General features: G+C 49.6%; 2 protein-coding genes across 4 annotated transcripts; both read left to right on the forward strand.

Annotated features, from left to right (window-relative positions):
• The first annotated feature begins 372 nt into the window (after positions 1 to 372).
• On the forward strand, positions 373 to 4,719 carry LOC123622196 (putative MORF4 family-associated protein 1-like protein UPP). 3 transcript variants are annotated; one of them, XR_006729438.1, is made up of 3 exons: positions 373 to 999; positions 2,612 to 3,504; positions 4,412 to 4,719. XR_006729438.1 is itself a non-coding variant. In XM_045528379.1 (2 exons), the coding sequence occupies exon 1, from the start codon at positions 596 to 598 to the stop codon at positions 947 to 949; it is 354 nt and encodes a 117-aa protein (XP_045384335.1). In that variant the 5' UTR covers positions 373 to 595; the 3' UTR covers positions 950 to 995; positions 4,412 to 4,719. The 3 variants fall into 3 exon arrangements, 2 of the variants coding, with proteins under 2 accessions (XP_045384335.1, XP_045384334.1); XM_045528379.1 differs by lacking the exon at positions 2,612 to 3,504 and having other exon boundaries at positions 373 to 995; XM_045528378.1 differs by lacking the exon at positions 4,412 to 4,719 and having other exon boundaries at positions 373 to 995; positions 2,612 to 3,653.
• On the forward strand, positions 475 to 15,894 carry LOC123622198 (putative MORF4 family-associated protein 1-like protein UPP). The gene is made up of 2 exons (XM_045528380.1): positions 475 to 551; positions 15,267 to 15,894. The coding sequence occupies exon 2, from the start codon at positions 15,311 to 15,313 to the stop codon at positions 15,662 to 15,664; it is 354 nt and encodes a 117-aa protein (XP_045384336.1). The 5' UTR covers positions 475 to 551; positions 15,267 to 15,310; the 3' UTR covers positions 15,665 to 15,894.
• Positions 15,895 to 16,267: the final 373 nt, after the last annotated feature.

The following is a 16,267-nucleotide window of genomic DNA, read 5'->3' on the forward strand; positions in this document are numbered from 1 at the left end:
CAGCTGCCCGTCCGCCCAGCGCCGGGCCGGCCGACGCAGCCCGAGGGTCCCCGGCGAGGCGGAGAGGGGGTGAGGGGCAGCCAGCCTTCGGTGGCACCGTCCGCTTCTGCTGTGGAAAAATCACTTGCAACTCGATGTTAAAACCCAGGCTCCGGACACCCCTCCGTGCGTCCGCCCCGCCTGAAGACCCGGCCTCAGAGCCCAGGCGACCAAGGCGCCAGGCAAATGGGCAGGAGCGCGCGCCTGCGACTGCGCCTGCGACTGCGCCTGCGCGGTCCGGGAGCTCTCCTGAGACCCTGCCCGGGGCGCGCGCGTGGCCGTAGAGGGGCGAGGCCGAAAAGGGGTCCGGGTCTGTCGCGAAAGGGGCTGCAAAGAAGCCGAGCGCTGGTTGACGGCTGGGCGGCCATTTTGGGTGTGGCCTTCTCGGTTTCAGGGAGAGAAGTTTTAGAGCGTAAAGTTTTATTAAGACAAAAAAACCAAGCCTCAGGAACCTATCGCTAGTGGCAGCCCGGGCCCCGCCGAGCTCAGCCCCGCCCAGGCACGCGCTGCTGGTCGCCGCCCCGACGCGGGCATCCAGGGCGGGAGAGGCGGCGCGATGCAGCCCCTGGACGCGGGCGAGGCGCGGGAGCCCGAGGAGGACCTGGGCGGTCTCCGGAGCCCCGCGCTCCGCTTGGGCCGCGAGGACCTCGCCGCCCTCGAGCGCGAGCACGTGCGGGCGCGCGGCAGGGCCCGCAGGAAGCTGATGGAGATCGAGAGCCTGCTGGACGAGATCGGGAGCGAGGTGGCGGCCTCGGAGGAGAGCGCCGTGGATGCCGCGCGCGCTGCGCGGGCGGAGGAGAGAGTGGTGAAGCTGTGCGCCGAGGCGGAGAAGAAAGCCATGGAGGCGGCGCGCGTGGGCAGGAGGATCGTGGAGCTGCACCGGCAGATCGACGGCTGCGAGTGTTACTGAGCGGCGGGAGCCGGCGGGCCTCCCCGGGGCTGGATGGCCGAGAGCAGTCAGTAATGCTCCTTTTTTTGTCTTTTTTATTTTTCTTTTTTGAGACGGAGTCTCGCTATGTTGCCCAGGCTGGTCTCCAACTTCTGGAGAGTCCTCAGCCTCCTGAGCAGCTGAGATTACAGGTGCACGCCACCATGGCTGGCTTATGAAAATCTGGGACCACCCCAACTCCTTATGCTATGCCAAGAGGCTGTCATGCAGCACCCCCTTCTGAAGAAAAGCTGTTACTAACACGCATTTGCCAGACCCACGTGGAAAAGTAAAAGGCCTCGGGAATCTGCAAGGACTGTCTCCACTGATCATTGATACTTAAATTCTTTGCCCGCCTCCAATAAGCAAGGACATGCCAATCATAGTTTTAGGTCCGCAGTCTAAGTTTAGCTCCTAAAGCTAACATCTGTTCAGTTCCACACTGATAATGTTGATTGCAAGCTTATCTTCCCAGGTACAGAATAGGGACAAGTGAGATCTGTCATTCCTCCACCCCTCCACGTATAGGGGCATAATTTGTTGCTGCCCAACCAGGTTCATTTGCCTGCTCCCCAGGAGGAAGCCAATACGCTGAAACAGCAGGGTTTACAGTAGAAAAAGTTTAATTCCCCATAGCGTTAAGCGGGGAGATGGGAGGAATTTTTCAAATCCGCCTCCCAGAGAATTTGGAAGACAGGATTTTTAAGGATGGTTTGGCAGGCAAATGATTAGGCATTAGGTTTGCTAACTGGATGGGTTCAGGCGGAACCATCAGTCCCTTGGGTGCCTGGGTTGGTCAACCAATCCAGTGGCATGCAGAACCAGGTTCTTGGTGAGGGGTCACAAGACCAGTTGAGTGATTTCCTTGGTATGGGCCACAGGTCTGAGTCAGCCAATCCACTGGAATGTGGGACCTGCAAGATATCTCAGAAACTACCCCTAGGTTTGGAAAGGGAGATGTTATCTATGGAGAAAGCTAAGAATCTTTATGACCACCAGCTGTGTGGCTCCAGAGTAGCAGATGGGGACAGTGGATAGTTATTACTTTTAGCTGGGCGTGTGCCTTATTTTTAGCCAGGCTCTCACCACAGTTCTTGCCTTGCACCCCTTTATTAACTTGTAAGGGCAGTTTCAAATTGATTCCTCTTTTACTCCCTTTTTCTCTTCAAACATTGACGTTATGTAAAATGTCGATCTCCTGGGCCTTGCAAGATGTAACCATTTGCCTCACTGCCCACCCTCCTTTTTCTTATGCTCTTTCCCTTTTAAACACTGAGTTCCCAAATTCCTCTTTGGAAAAAAGTCACAGATGCCTCTGTGGCTTGAGTTTTTCCCGGGGCATATCCTCAAATTTGGGCTTAATAAACCTCCATTAACTGAGATCTTTGCCCCAGTCACTTATTTGGGGTTGTCACTTAATTTTGCCCTTTTTACATTGGTAATTAGAGAAAACTTTTATTTCTTAAAAAAAAAATTAGAAGCCATTAGTAGTATAACAGTAAAGGGTGTAGAGTTCCATGTCATTAAGGGGGTTAAACCAAAGAAAACTGTAGGCCGTAAAGCCAAATACCAGGAAAGGAGTAAAATTTAAATGTGAAACAGAGTTATTGAGTATTTCTAATTTTTTTTTTTTTTTTTTTTTAGAGAGCGGATTGTGCTGTGTTACCCAGGTTGGCTGAATATTTCTAAATTTTACTAGGAGTTTGGAGCATTTCACTTGAACCTTTCTGTTAGAGGTGACATTCTGCTTGTGGAATTGTGGTTTTCACCCCAGGATGGTGGCTTCTGATTTGCAGGTGTCAAAGATAAAGAAAACTGGACACTAGTTCACAATAGATTTAATTCAGTAATGACTACCGCAATAGGGAAGAGAACCCAGTGTGAACTGAACTCAGCTGTGTCAAAGCAAAAGGCAGGAGACTTTTTCAAGGTTGGGGTATGCTGGGGAAAGGTGCTGAAGGGGAAAAGTGGGGTTTGATCCACCTGTCTAGGCCATCTGGACTTGCTAGTTAGTGCTTATCCAGAGGAGAAATAAACCTCTCCTATCTTTATTACAGAAGTGGTGCAAGTTGGAGCAAGTAGGCCCTTACTCTCCCACAGGAACTGGGAGCAAGAATGACAGTTATCTCTTTGCATGTTTGTGTTTCAAGGAGCCAGCTCTCAGATCTGTAAGGAGGCACTATGGGAGATGTACATGTCAAAGGGCAGAGAAAGGACTTGTAATTGCAAGTTTTCTAAAGTAACTGCTCTTAAAGAGGGCCCAGGGGCCTATCTCCCTATCATCAGGTTCATTTTAGCTGGAACAAGCAGTAGATTTTCCTGGAAGGCTGAGCTTTCCTAGGCAGGCACTTCAAGTGGGGCTGGGGTTTTCCTGGGAAGGCAGCCTCAAGCCGCTAGAAGCCATGCCAGAGTTGGGACCAAGTCCTATATGCTGAGCATTCATTGTGGTTCTCACAAGCAACCTCTTGATTATAAATTCCTTCCAGCTGTCCATGACGTTCACCAGCAGACTTCCACCAACTGACATCCTGGAAAAGGTGAAAACTGAAAATCTTTTGTTTTCACCTTTCTATTTTTCTGTACATGTCTTTCCATGCATAACACTAAGTCCCTAATGAGCCAGGCACAGTGGCTCATGCCTGTAATCCTAGCACTCTGGGGGGCCGAGGCGAGAGGATTGCTTGAGGTCAGGAGATCCAGACCAGCCTGAGCAACAGCGAGTACCCCATCTCTACTAAAAATAGAAAAAATTAGCTGAGCAACTAAAAATAGAAACAAAAAATTAGCTGGGCATGGTGGTGCATGCCTGTAGTCCCAGCTACTTGGGAGGCTGAGGCAGGAGGATTGCTTGAGCCCAGGAGTTTGAGGTTGCCATGAGCTAGGCTGATGCCAGGGCACTCTAGCCCAGGCAACCGAGTGAGACTCTGTCTCAAAAAAAAAAAAAAAAGTCCCTTTTGTGTGGATATGGATTGCCATTATATCCAGTTCTGGAAAGAATTTTTGTTTGTGAAAGACTCTGAAGGAAATTGGAGTCTAGATTATAAATTGACAAGATGGTCATACTTTAAATTCCTGGGATTTCTCAGTGTTTTTACATTTTGCTGCTTCTGTGCATTTTGCTGTGTCATGTGGAACCTAAACACTGCTGGAAACTTTGGGACAAGCAAGACACTGTGTCAGTCTTCAAAGAGTAGTTCGTTGAAGGAGCTCCACCTGTTCCATTGAAAGATGCCCCTGGGAAACGGGGCTGGAATATGGTTTTGTATGCAGTTTGGAACTTTCATTTTTCGGTGAGAACAAATGAGATTTTTCCACTGAAACTAAGTATTATTTGATGCACATTGTGTAATTTCCCAGGTGAGTTTGGACAGCCTAACTGGGTCTAATTTGACTTGAAACCTAAATATGGTTGACTTCGTATATCTTGTTTGTGGTTTGATTTAGGGCTCAGCATCATGACAATCTCTTTCGGACCCTTCTGGGCATAAGAGGAGAGAAGTCCGCAAAGGGCCTGGATGCCTGGGGAAGGAATCGTGGAGCTGGCTGCTGTGGCCTTCTTCCCAGGCCACGGGGTACCTGGTTACACTCACTGTAATGGCAGACCTGACAGAGACCCGAGGTTAAAACATCATCTGTAATTGTTGCTTGATAATTGTAAGACCTAAAAACCCATGTATTACATATGTTTATCCGGATAAACCAAAGCCCTTAAACTTTGCCGGGAAAAAGACAATAAAGCATGTTTCTCAGGATTGTAGTTTCTGCCTCATTGTCATTGTCATCAAATGTGGTAAACTGTGGCTGAAATTGGGAAGGACAGGGGATCCCCAGGTACTGAAAGAGGTTAGGCTGAGGAATATGTGGGCATGGTTCAGGCTGTTAGCACATGCCATCACGAGCATTGGCTGCACAGTGTGCCCCAGCCCTGGAGGGGGAATACAGGCACCAGACCTAGAGGCGAAGAGAGAAAATAATTGGAAGCGTGCCCAGTGTCACACATGCAGGTAGCACTAACTCTATCGAGGGTGTTCTACATGCCAGGTGTTGCTCTGAAATAAAATAGTAAAGGGGAGAACTTTCAGAAAACATGTACAAATATGTCATATGGTGACATATTCTGTGGGTAATAAAATGCACAGTGCTGGTAGGCACAGAAGATGCAGGATGCTGGGGGAGGTGAGGTTGCTGTGGCCCAGGCTGCGACTGAATCTGAGATCCACTACTGACTGTGTAATCTTTAGCAAGTCTCTTCACCTCACTTGATCCCATCTATAAAATATGTATGCTTAGAGTACCTACTTCATAGGGATATGATGAGAATTAAATGGGTTGATACTATGTGAAGCTCTTACAACAGTGCCTGATACACTGCAGTGTATTTATCTTTGGTTTTAATTTTTTTATTTCAAAATATTAAGGGAGTAAAATGTTTTTGTTACATGGATAGCTCTATAATGCTTTAGTCAGGGCTATAAGTTCGCCCATCACCTGAATATTGTTCACTGTACCTGTTATGTAGATTCTTACCCCTCCCTGACCCCATTCTTGATTTCCAGCGGTTTTTTTTTTTTTTTTTTTTTTTTTTTTTTGAGAGAGTCTCACTCTGTCGCCCCAGGTAGAGTGCAGTGTTGTCATCATAGCTCACTGCAACTTCAAACTCCTGGGCTCAAGCCATCCTCCTGCCTCAGCCTCCACCCAGCTAATTTTTTCTGTTTTTAGTAGAAATGGGGGTCTCACTCTTGCTCAAGCTAATCTCTAACTCCTGAGCTCAAGGGATCCTCCTACCTCGGCCTCCCAGAGTGCTATGATTACAGGTCTGAGCTACCAGCCTGGCCAATTTCTAACGATTTTTACTTCTTTCTGTGCCCATCAATTAGTTCCAAATTATTAGAGAGTACATGTGGTATTTATTTTTCCATACTTGAGATACTTCACTTAGGATAATGGTTTCCAGTTCCATCCAGATTGCTGCAAAAGACACTAATTCATTCCTTTTTATGGCTTAGTAGTACTCCACACACACCCCACATTTTGTAAATCCACTCATGAACTGATGGGCACTTGGGTTGATTCCACATCATTGCAATTGTGAATTGTGTTGCAATAAACATTTGAGTGTAGATGTCTTTTTTGATAAAATGACTTATTTTCCTTTGGGTAGATACCCAGTAGTGGGATTGCTGGATCAGTAAGTGCAATTTAAGTACAATTTGTTACTGGAAATAGAATGTGAGAAAAAAGACCCACCAATGACTTTAAGGTTTTTAGCCTTCGAAACTGTATATGTTGCGTTGTTTGGAAACATGAAGGGTGAGGAGGGTGTGAACTGTGCAGGGGGTGCAGACATCTGGAAGGCTTTTCAGGACAGATGTTTCTTGACATGGGTTCTTGAAGGATGCACATGATCACACAAGGCAGAGAAGACTGGGAAGGGTATTCTAGGCATGGGGAACAGCATGAGAAAAGGCCGGGGGTTCAGAGTTGGTGTGTGAGTTTCTGCAGTGGGCATGAGTCTAGCAGGTTGGATCATAAGCCATGAAATTACACTTATTTGTAATGGCTACTCCTGTGCCTGTTCCCCAGAATGCTTGTTTCCACTTCCTTTGTCCTTAAAATTCTTTGATAAAAAGTTATATGAGCACGGAAAGTAGGATCAATGGAAGGGCTTCGATCAGGGAAATAATATATTCACATTTATGTAGCCTTTGGGGTAGCAGCTTTATGGGATTGTCTTCTATTAGATCAGGGGTGAGCAAACTTTTTCTGTAAAGGGCCAGATGACAAATGTCTTAGGCCTTTGGACCATATGGTCTCTGCCATAACTCTACCATTGTATTTAATAGCTTGAAATCAGCCATAGATGTTACATTTAAAAATGGGCCTGGCTGCATTTTCAATAAAACTGCACGATAACAGGAGATGAATGGATTTGGTCCATGGGGTGGGCCACGGTCTGCTGATCCCTAGATAGACTTCTGTCACAGCAAGGCATCCTCTGAGATGTCACTTAGCTAGCAGGAGAGTTGTTAGTGAGTGCTGTGGGGCCACACCTGTGGGAGGGAGGGAAAGAAGCAGGATGGGGTGAGGAAGCCGTCCAGCCGTGGTGGAGAATCGGTGGAAGCCTTAGTCGACTCTCCAGGGAGTGCTGAAGACCAGGTGGAGGCATCCTGTAAGATGGCCTCAGCAATCCCTACCACCTGCTGACCAGAATTCTGCAGAAGCGATGGGGTGTTGTGGCTCCCATGTTGGGTACCCTCTCTGCCTCTCAGGATTGCCCACCCCAGGGGAAGCTGACCCCACGCTGTAGAGCAATCCTGTGTAAAGGCCTATGTGGTGAGGGACTGAGCCCTGCCTGGCAACAACCACAGGAGTGGTTTTGGGAAAGAGATCTCCCCTCACCGTCCCAGCTGAATCCTCAGATGAGACTGCAGTAGCTCAGCCAACAGCCGGACAGCAATCTCATGAGAGACCTTGAGCCAGAGGCACCTGGCTGAGCCGTGCGCAGCTCCCTGGCCCACAGAAACTGTAAGATAATAAATGTTTGCTGTTTTAAGCTTCTAAGTTTTGTGGAAATTTACTATGCAGCAATAGATACCTAAGACAGGTTCAATGGCTCTTCAGAGCTCTCCCCTAGTGCGGTGAGAGGACGGGCTTTATCTCTGCGTGGATCAGTCCTTGAATGCAGGTGCCTCAGGGAGGAAGATCTCTGAAGGCGACTGCCAGCTTGGGGCTAACTCAGCAGCTGGGACAATAAGACCTTTATTCCTGAAGGGCAATCTGAGCCATGTGTCCTCCACAACTGCCAACTTTATGAAGCTCTAGACTGTCCCTTGCTCAAGTTCACCAAGGTTTGTAGACACCTCCAGAGCAAAGGCTGTCTTGAGTGCACACATCCTTGGAATACCTGCTTTTTCTTTTTCATTTTTGGCCTCTAAGGAGTCCGTACTTCCCCCACCCGCTCAGCAATGCATTTAAACAGATCTTTATCTTAACGTTTTATTCACTACTACAGCAGTTTTCAAGGGGAGAATTTTCTGCTTTAGTCTCCAGAGATGAGAATACCTTGAATTAATAATCTGCTCTACTGCCCACAAATGGAAATGAGCAGACTTTGGAAACAGGCCCTGACAGGTGGGATCCTTCATAGAGGAAGAGCCCCCTGCTCTCGGGCTCCAGGAATCCGCCAAAGCTGGCTGCAGTCACAGCAGTGAAGAGCATAGGCCGGGTGCGGCGGCTCGCGCCCATAATCCCGGCACTCAGGGAGGCGGGGCTGGAGGGTACCGGGAGCCCAGGAGGTGGAGAAAAGTCTGGGCAACGTGGCGAGATCTCGGCTCTACACAAAATTTGTTTAAAAATTAGCCGGGCGTGGCGCGCACCTGCAGTCCCAGCTACTCGGGAGGCTGAGGCAGGAGGGTCGCTCGAGCCCAGGAGCTCCAGGCTGCAGTGAGCTGTGATCGCGTCATCGCGGTCCACCCTGGGGGACCAGAAGACAGGGCGAGTTTCCTGGCCGTCTCCATGAAGGAAGGGGGTGTGTCCTGGCCTTGGGCACATTCCAGGGATGAGAGGATGAGCCAGCAGGTTGCGGTCCTGCCCGGCGAAGACGCAGCGGGAGGGGTGGAGGGCGGAGGGCTGCCCGGAGGCGGCGGCGGAGCGCCCCAGGGAGGCGGGGCAGGCGCCGCGCGGCCGCGGGAGCCCGGACTCGGACTCTGCCCCAAGCGCGTCGACGCGGGCCGCGGGCGCCGTCGACTCGTGCCCGGCATGGCCGCTCGCTGCCCGGGGGCGAGGGGGGCGCGTCCGGGGCTGCCGGCCGGACCTAGCCCTGCGCCCGGCGTTCTGGACGCAGCCCCGCCCCGCTCGCCGTCCCGGAAACCCCGTTCCCCTAACGCGGCCCGGTCGGAGCGAACCGCGGGCTTCCAGTCCCCGCCCCCAGGACACGCCCACGACACGCCCACGACACTCCCTCACACCGCGCGGACACACGCACGCCCCCACACACGCTCACATGTACGTAGACACACACGTGCATGGAGACTCCCCTCACACTCACACACACACACACACAACACCCACCCTCACACGTACGTAGACACACACGTGCATGGAGACTCCCCTCACACACTCACACACACACACAACACTCACCCTCACACACACACAACACTCACCCTCACACACACACACAACACTCACCCTCACACACACACACAACACTCACCCTCACACACACGTACATAGACACACATGTACATGGAGACTCCCCTCACACACTCACACACACACACACACAACACTCACCCTCACACACGTACATAGACACACACGTGCATGGAGACTCCCCTCACGCACTCACACACACACACACACACACTCGCCCTCACACTCGTACATAGACACACATGTACATGGAGACTCCCCTCACGCACTCACACACACACACACACACTCACCCTCACACACACACAACACTCACCCTCACACACACACAACACTCACCCTCACACACACACACAACACTCACCCTCACACACACGTACATAGACACACATGTACATGGAGACTCCCCTCACGCACTCACACACACACACACACACTCGCCCTCACACACGTACGTAGACACACACATGCATGGAGACTCCCCTCACGCACTCACACACACACACACAACCACTCAACCTCACACACATGTACATAGACACACACGTGCATGGAGACTCCCCTCACACACACACACACAACACTCACCCTCACACACACGTACATAGACACACACGTGCATACTCCCCTTCACACACTCACACATAGACACCCACACACGTACATCCCAACCCTCATACACACAATACACCCTCACACACACATACATGGATACACTCACATACACTCACACATGACACCCTCACACACTCTTATGTACATACACATATGACACCCACACACATACACAGACACACACATAACACTCTCACACTCACACTCACCCTCACACTCACATATACACTCACACAACACTCACCGTCTATACACACATATATGTACACACACTGTCACGTATGCACGTATGCTCACAGGCACTCATGCTCACACACATACATGCACTCTCACATACATATACCCTCACACATGCACACTCACACTCATACATACATTCACTCACACACATCTCACATATGCACCTGCACACACACTCTCACATGCACACTCACACTCACACACACACAGGCTGAGATGCAGAGTCTCCTCCTGGGCCTGTTTCCCATTATCACCAGTGCTTTGATGACCGTCCAGAAGCCCCAGCACACTTGACTGCCACACAACTCAACAATCCCAGGCAATCCGCCTGCCCCGGGAGTCCGCAGGTGTCACTCCTGAGGGCTAAGCAGCGGGCGGGGAAGTGCAGCCCGTCACCACTGGCAGCCTATCTGTGTGCTGACCCTCCACAGGCCCCGGATGCTGCGCCCCTGCTCTTCCCTGAGTCCATGCAGGAGGGGCCTGTGGAGTTCCTTTCTCTGTTGGTCACCCAGATTTGCTGCCACCTGGGCTCCTTGTCCCTTCTCACCTGGGCTCTTCCTTCAGGTCTCTCTCATGAAGTTGAAATAAGGTGGTGACTGCAGTCACGTCAATAATTGTACTGTGGCCATTTTTTGAAAATACAACCTGCCACAAAACAGTTTTTACTGCCCCACCCACCTAGCAGTGGACATGGGAACCACTTCGTCATCGTAGCCACTGAGGCGTCTCACACTCCAGCTGCTCCCCCTTGATGATGCTTGCTGCCTTTGGCATGGGCCCAGAATTCTGTCAGGCCCCAATCAACATTTTTCAGAGAAATAAATAATAAATTTTTTACTATTCCTAGACTACTTACGTAATGTGGGTTAAGTGATAAACAATGTGGTTTGACCAGTTATGATGTATAAAAAGTGTTCAATGGAGAGCATCTGGAACTTACCCAGATTTTCTAAATTAATTCTGACAGAAATAAATTCCATTTTGTATGTCTTTACACTGCTGGTTGTGTGAAAGAGGTCCCCTGTGTCATAATTAAGCACTTAACGGAAGGCTTTTGCCAAATGAGTTTTAAGTTCACAGATGTGGATGGCAGATGGTCAGCACGAACTGCCTGGTGTTGGAAATGTGACATCAAGAACTTTGCTCCTTTTGCCCTCATTACCTCTGTCCATCTCCACTCTCCTCAGAGTCTGACGTAGCATACGCTGTCGACAGCAAAACAATCTTGATTGTAAAGTGTACAAGTTACTCGTGAACATCACAAAAATGCATGGAGTGATTATATTAAAAGTGATTATGGTGATGGTGCTGTGACATCCAGAAAAACAGGACACAGAAGAAACTTGGGTGTGGGATGCAAAAGAGGGGAAGTAGGATATAGAACAGATGTTGGACATACAAAAGGGGGTAAATACATTTACTAAAGAAGATACTTCAGGTCAAAGTTTCTAAAGAGAAAACCCAGAACGTCTGGCTATTTAGGTGAGATTTCTTCACCTGAGACAGAGACATAAAAACATGGAGGAAAGGAGTTTGGCATTTTAATATATCCGGGACTATAATCTCCCCTAAGTGCATCAGTTGGCCTTTACTGCATAAGCCACCCTAAATCTCAGTGGCAACAACAAACATTCCTCATGGTTTGCAGCTTGGCCGGGAGCTGGAGGGTCCGAGCTGGGCTTAGGAATGGTCTGTGGGCTGCCCAGTCTAGGCTGGGCCTGCTGGAGCAGCGCAGTTCCGTGTTTCTCTCATATCCCCCTGAGGCCAGTGGGGTAACCCAGCCTGTTCCTCTCACAGCAGAGGCGGAGACAAAGGAAAGAGACACCTGTATTAGCCTGTTTGACACCTGTGCTTGTGTCCTGTCTATGAACCTCTCATTGGCCAAGGCAAGACACAAGGTGAAGGACGTGGATGCAGGAAGGGGTGGGGAATGGGTCCTTTATACAATCTACCACAATTTGTCCCCATTGCCCCAATTATTCATGTAAAATGTGCCCACCCCCATCCAAAGACCCACACACACACACACACAAATTTCTTCCAATCGTGGCCTCAAGCAAGAACCCAGGACCTGTGATCCACGTCAGTTCTAAATACAGCTTTTTCTCAGTCCAGAAGCCTACGAGCTTTTAAAAAAGACAAGTTATTGCCCACATAGTCCTGACATACGGTGGTGAGACAGGGTAAGGTTAAGGCACATTTGTAATGGGAAGACAGGAAAATAGCAGTCCCAGAGCAGATCTGAGGCTGTGTGTGGCAAATATTGCCAGGGTCCTCTGCTTCAAGGGTAGGGAATATTGCCTGATTAGGCTTGCTTCTGCAATCTAGAAGTGGTCTAGTAGTGCAGGGTTGGCAAACGTTTTCTGTAAAAATCTAGATAGTAAAGATTTTAGGTTTTGTGGGCCACATACAGTCTCTGTCAGATATTCCTATTCCTTTAAAATGTGAAAACCATTCCTAGCTCAGAGGCTGTAGTTCCCAAGCCCTGCCCTACCCACTATTCTGCACTTTTATCTGTGCTCTGACATGTTCTTCCTTGTCCGTCACATGCTGTGACCACTTCAGAAAAGGACATTGAAAAATGTACCAGTTTTGGCTCCTAAGGCTGCCTTCTGCCAGTGGGAAGTTGCTAATCTAGACGTCTTCACCTTTTGAGTAGTCTCTGTCTCTTTTTGCCCAGACTGGCGGCATTTTTGCTAATATGGCTACCTCAAAAATTTTGTGGGTTTCCATGTATTTTATTCTATTCCATCCATACCAAAAGCCAGACCATTTTTTCTGAGATTTGTTTAGGTCTCTAGACTCAATTTCTGCTACATTGGTCACATTTGGCTGCCATGAGATGAGCTCATGCTGTCAGGAGCCTCTGGAGCCTATGGAGGGCAGGATTTCAAGATGGCGCCCCATGGTCCCAGCTCTCCAGTGCCACTACTGTCCTTATGCTACATTATACAGCAAAAGGGAGGGTATTTGGGGGAGGGCACTTAATCTAATCACAAGAGTCCTGTCTTAGTCTGTTCAGGCTGCTACAACAAAATATAAACTGGGTGGCTCATAAACAACAGAAATGTATTTCTCTGAGATCTGAAGGCTGAGAAGTACAAGATCAAGGTGCTGGCAGATTTAATGTCTGGTGAGGACCCACTTTGAATTCATACAAGGCCATCTTTTCCCTGTGTCTTCTCATGGTAGAAGGGGCAAGGGAGCTCTCTGGGGCCTCCATTATAAGGACACTAAGCCCTCATGATCTAATGGCCTCCCAAAGAGCACACCTCCTAATATCATCACCGTGGGAATCAGTTTGCAACATATGAATATTGGGGGCACTCAAACATTTAAACCATAGCAAGCCCCTTAAAAGTAGAGTTTTCTCTGGCTGGAAGCAAAAAGGGATGTCAGAGAAATGTGAAGGATGGGAAGGATTCAACGTGCTGTTGCTGGCTTTGAAGTTGGACAGGGCCATGTGCAAGGACTGGAAAGTGGCCTGTAGAAGTGGAAAGTGACCCCTGGAATGAGCAAGGACAGTCCCCTCAATATTTTCTGCTACAGGTACACAGAGTAAACAAGCCTAGACACAATGACATGTAGCAGATGCTTAATAACTATCTGCTGGGGCCAGGCTCATGCCTTAGGAGATTCTAACAGTGCCCTTTTGATTTGGTTGTTTATGATTTATGATGTTAAGTAGTCCGAGCAGTTCTGGGGACATGTAAGCGAGTCCAAGCTCATACCACTTGCCACATGACAGCCACTAAATTGAGAGACAAGGTGTTGGGGCAAGGAAAGTGACTTTTATTCAGGAAGCCAGCAAACCAAGAGGATAGCAGACTAATATCCTAAAGAAGCATCTTACTTAGTAAGAACCTTAGGCCCTTTTTTATATTAACGGAAGGGGGGGTGCGGGGACAGGGTGCAAGAGGTAACCCACTACCAAAAACATCTGGGCATTATTAAGGGTGCAAGGAGGTTGTGAAACCTCTTTGTTCTTGATCAGTTAACTTTGGGTGAAGTAGGTCAACTCACAATGTTTATATAAATCTTTAACACAGCATTGTTACCTATGTGTGTACTTTCCTTATCTCCCTGGGAGTTAGTTTTGGGAGAGAGATGGTTATCCTTTTTCTAGAGTTGAAAACTAAAAACTAAATTCTTCCTTTAATTAGCTGGCCAACATGTGGAACTAAGCAGAAGTGAACTAAAAATATTAAGCCCCCTCCCGCAGACTGAATGGAACCCATCTTGGCCAAGGGGACTCCTCCCCAACCCCCCCACAAAAACTCTTAAAGCTGAGCTGCCGGCCATGAGGAAAAGGGAGGTCAAATAAGCCTGGCTATGCCCTGTCCCTTTGGGAGTTAATTTTTATTAATAATCAGATAAAAATCATTAACAAGCTTAAGGCCACGTAAGACAAAGGTTAAACCACACCTGCACATCATCAATTTACTTAACAGATCACTTGAGTCTTGGTGTATGTCCAGTATATGTCTGGTGGCTTGTCTCTGATTAACAGACTTCCTTATCTTAAAATATTCCAAGCCTTTAGACGAAGCTTCATTTCTTGAACCAACTATAAATTAAAGAATGTTTAAACCCACCTATAACCTGTAAGCCCCCACTCGGAGATGCCCTGCCTTTTCAGGCCAAACCAATGCATGCCTTTCACGTACTGACTTACAACTTTACATGTAATTCCTGTCTCCCTACCAAACTGTAACCCCGCAGCAAGATCACTTACTCAAGGCTTCTTGACTGCACATATTCGACTCGGAATAAACCTCTTCAAATTATTTCACAGAGTTTGGGTTCCTTTCTGTTGACACTTTTTAACCTGAAGAGTATTACCACAGCAGTCATAAGCAAAATGGAGCTAGTCATGTTAAGCCTCCCTACCACTGTTCCAGACAGAGCCATCAAGGTAAGCTATTTTATTAAACCAGCGTAGGGAGGTCAATTTTAACACGCCAGCAGTGACCCCTGGAAGCCCTCCAGGAGCCCGGCGTAGCACAGCCCAGGCGGGGACGTGAGTGTGCGCATGCGTGGGGTGCATGACAGTGCGCGTGCGCGGCCGCTGAGGCGGGCGCCCCAAACTTTGTTCCCACCGGCGCCGGCTGTAAATGAGCGCCCGCGTGTCGTAAAAAGGCCGCAAGTAGCCGCGCTCGGGCTGGCGGGCTGCGAACCCATTTTGGACACCGTCTTCACTGCGAAAAGTTCGAGGGACCTGTTGCTGGTGGTGTCGCTAGTGGCAGCCCGGGCCCCGCCGAGCTCAGCCCCGCCCAGGCACGCGCTGCTGGTCGCCGCCCCGACGCGGGCACCCAGGGCGGGAGAGGCGGCGCGATGCAGCCCCTGGACGCGGGCGAGGCGCGGGAGCCCGAGGAGGACCTGGGCGGTCTCCGGAGCCCCGCGCTCCGCTTGGGCCGCGAGGACCTCGCCGCCCTCGAGCGCGAGCACGTGCGGGCGCGCGGCAGGGCCCGCAGGAAGCTGATGGAGATCGAGAGCCTGCTGGACGAGATCGGGAGCGAGGTGGCGGCCTCGGAGGAGAGCGCCGTGGATGCCGCGCGCGCTGCGCGGGCGGAGGAGAGAGTGGTGAAGCTGTGCGCCGAGGCGGAGAAGAAAGCCATGGAGGCGGCGCGCGTGGGCAGGAGGATCGTGGAGCTGCACCGGCAGATCGACGGCTGCGAGTGTTACTGAGCGGCGGGAGCCGGCGGGCCTCCCCGGGGCTGGATGGCCGAGAGCAGTCAGTAATGCTCCGAAGGCATCAGCGCTGAGCATGCGGGGGGCGGGGGGAAGTCTGGGCAGAAGGGAGCGCAGAAACCTGCCAAGCTCTTCGCATAGTTAGTTTCACTCTTTCTACGTTGGTGATTAGAAGAAAGTAATTTGATATGTTGTTGGGAAAAGTAAAGACCACTCATAATAAAGTATTGGCAGGGCTCATTCACTAGGAGGAGGGATAAAGTGTGAAACAGAAGTACATATTAGAAACGTGGGAATATTGTTAAGAGATCGGAGCACTTCAGATGACCTTACTGCAGGTGGTAGCATTGTGCACGGGCAGATGAGAATATGAGAATCTTAGACTCAGAATTTATGTTGTGGTGATAAATTTCCCCCGTACGTACTTCAGGTTGCTGACTGACAGACTCGGTTCAGCTAATGAAGAGGCCTGGCTACTTGGACAGGCTGAAACCAAGAGTCTTTCATTTTATTTCCCTTATTTTTCTGCCTGTATTTTCACATTAAGCACTAAATTTCCGGTACCATCCTGGTGCATGACTTAGATAATCAGATGCGGTG

This window comes from Lemur catta, chromosome 17 (genome assembly GCF_020740605.2).
Source record: "Lemur catta isolate mLemCat1 chromosome 17, mLemCat1.pri, whole genome shotgun sequence".
Classification (NCBI taxonomy): Eukaryota; Metazoa; Chordata; class Mammalia; order Primates; family Lemuridae; genus Lemur; species Lemur catta.

Excerpts from the sequence above, each read along its gene's own strand:
- LOC123622198 (XM_045528380.1), top strand. The coding sequence starts at position 15,311 with ATGCAGCCCCTGGACGCGGGCGAGGCGCGGGAGCCCGAGGAGGACCTG.
- LOC123622196 (XM_045528379.1), top strand. The coding sequence starts at position 596 with ATGCAGCCCCTGGACGCGGGCGAGGCGCGGGAGCCCGAGGAGGACCTG.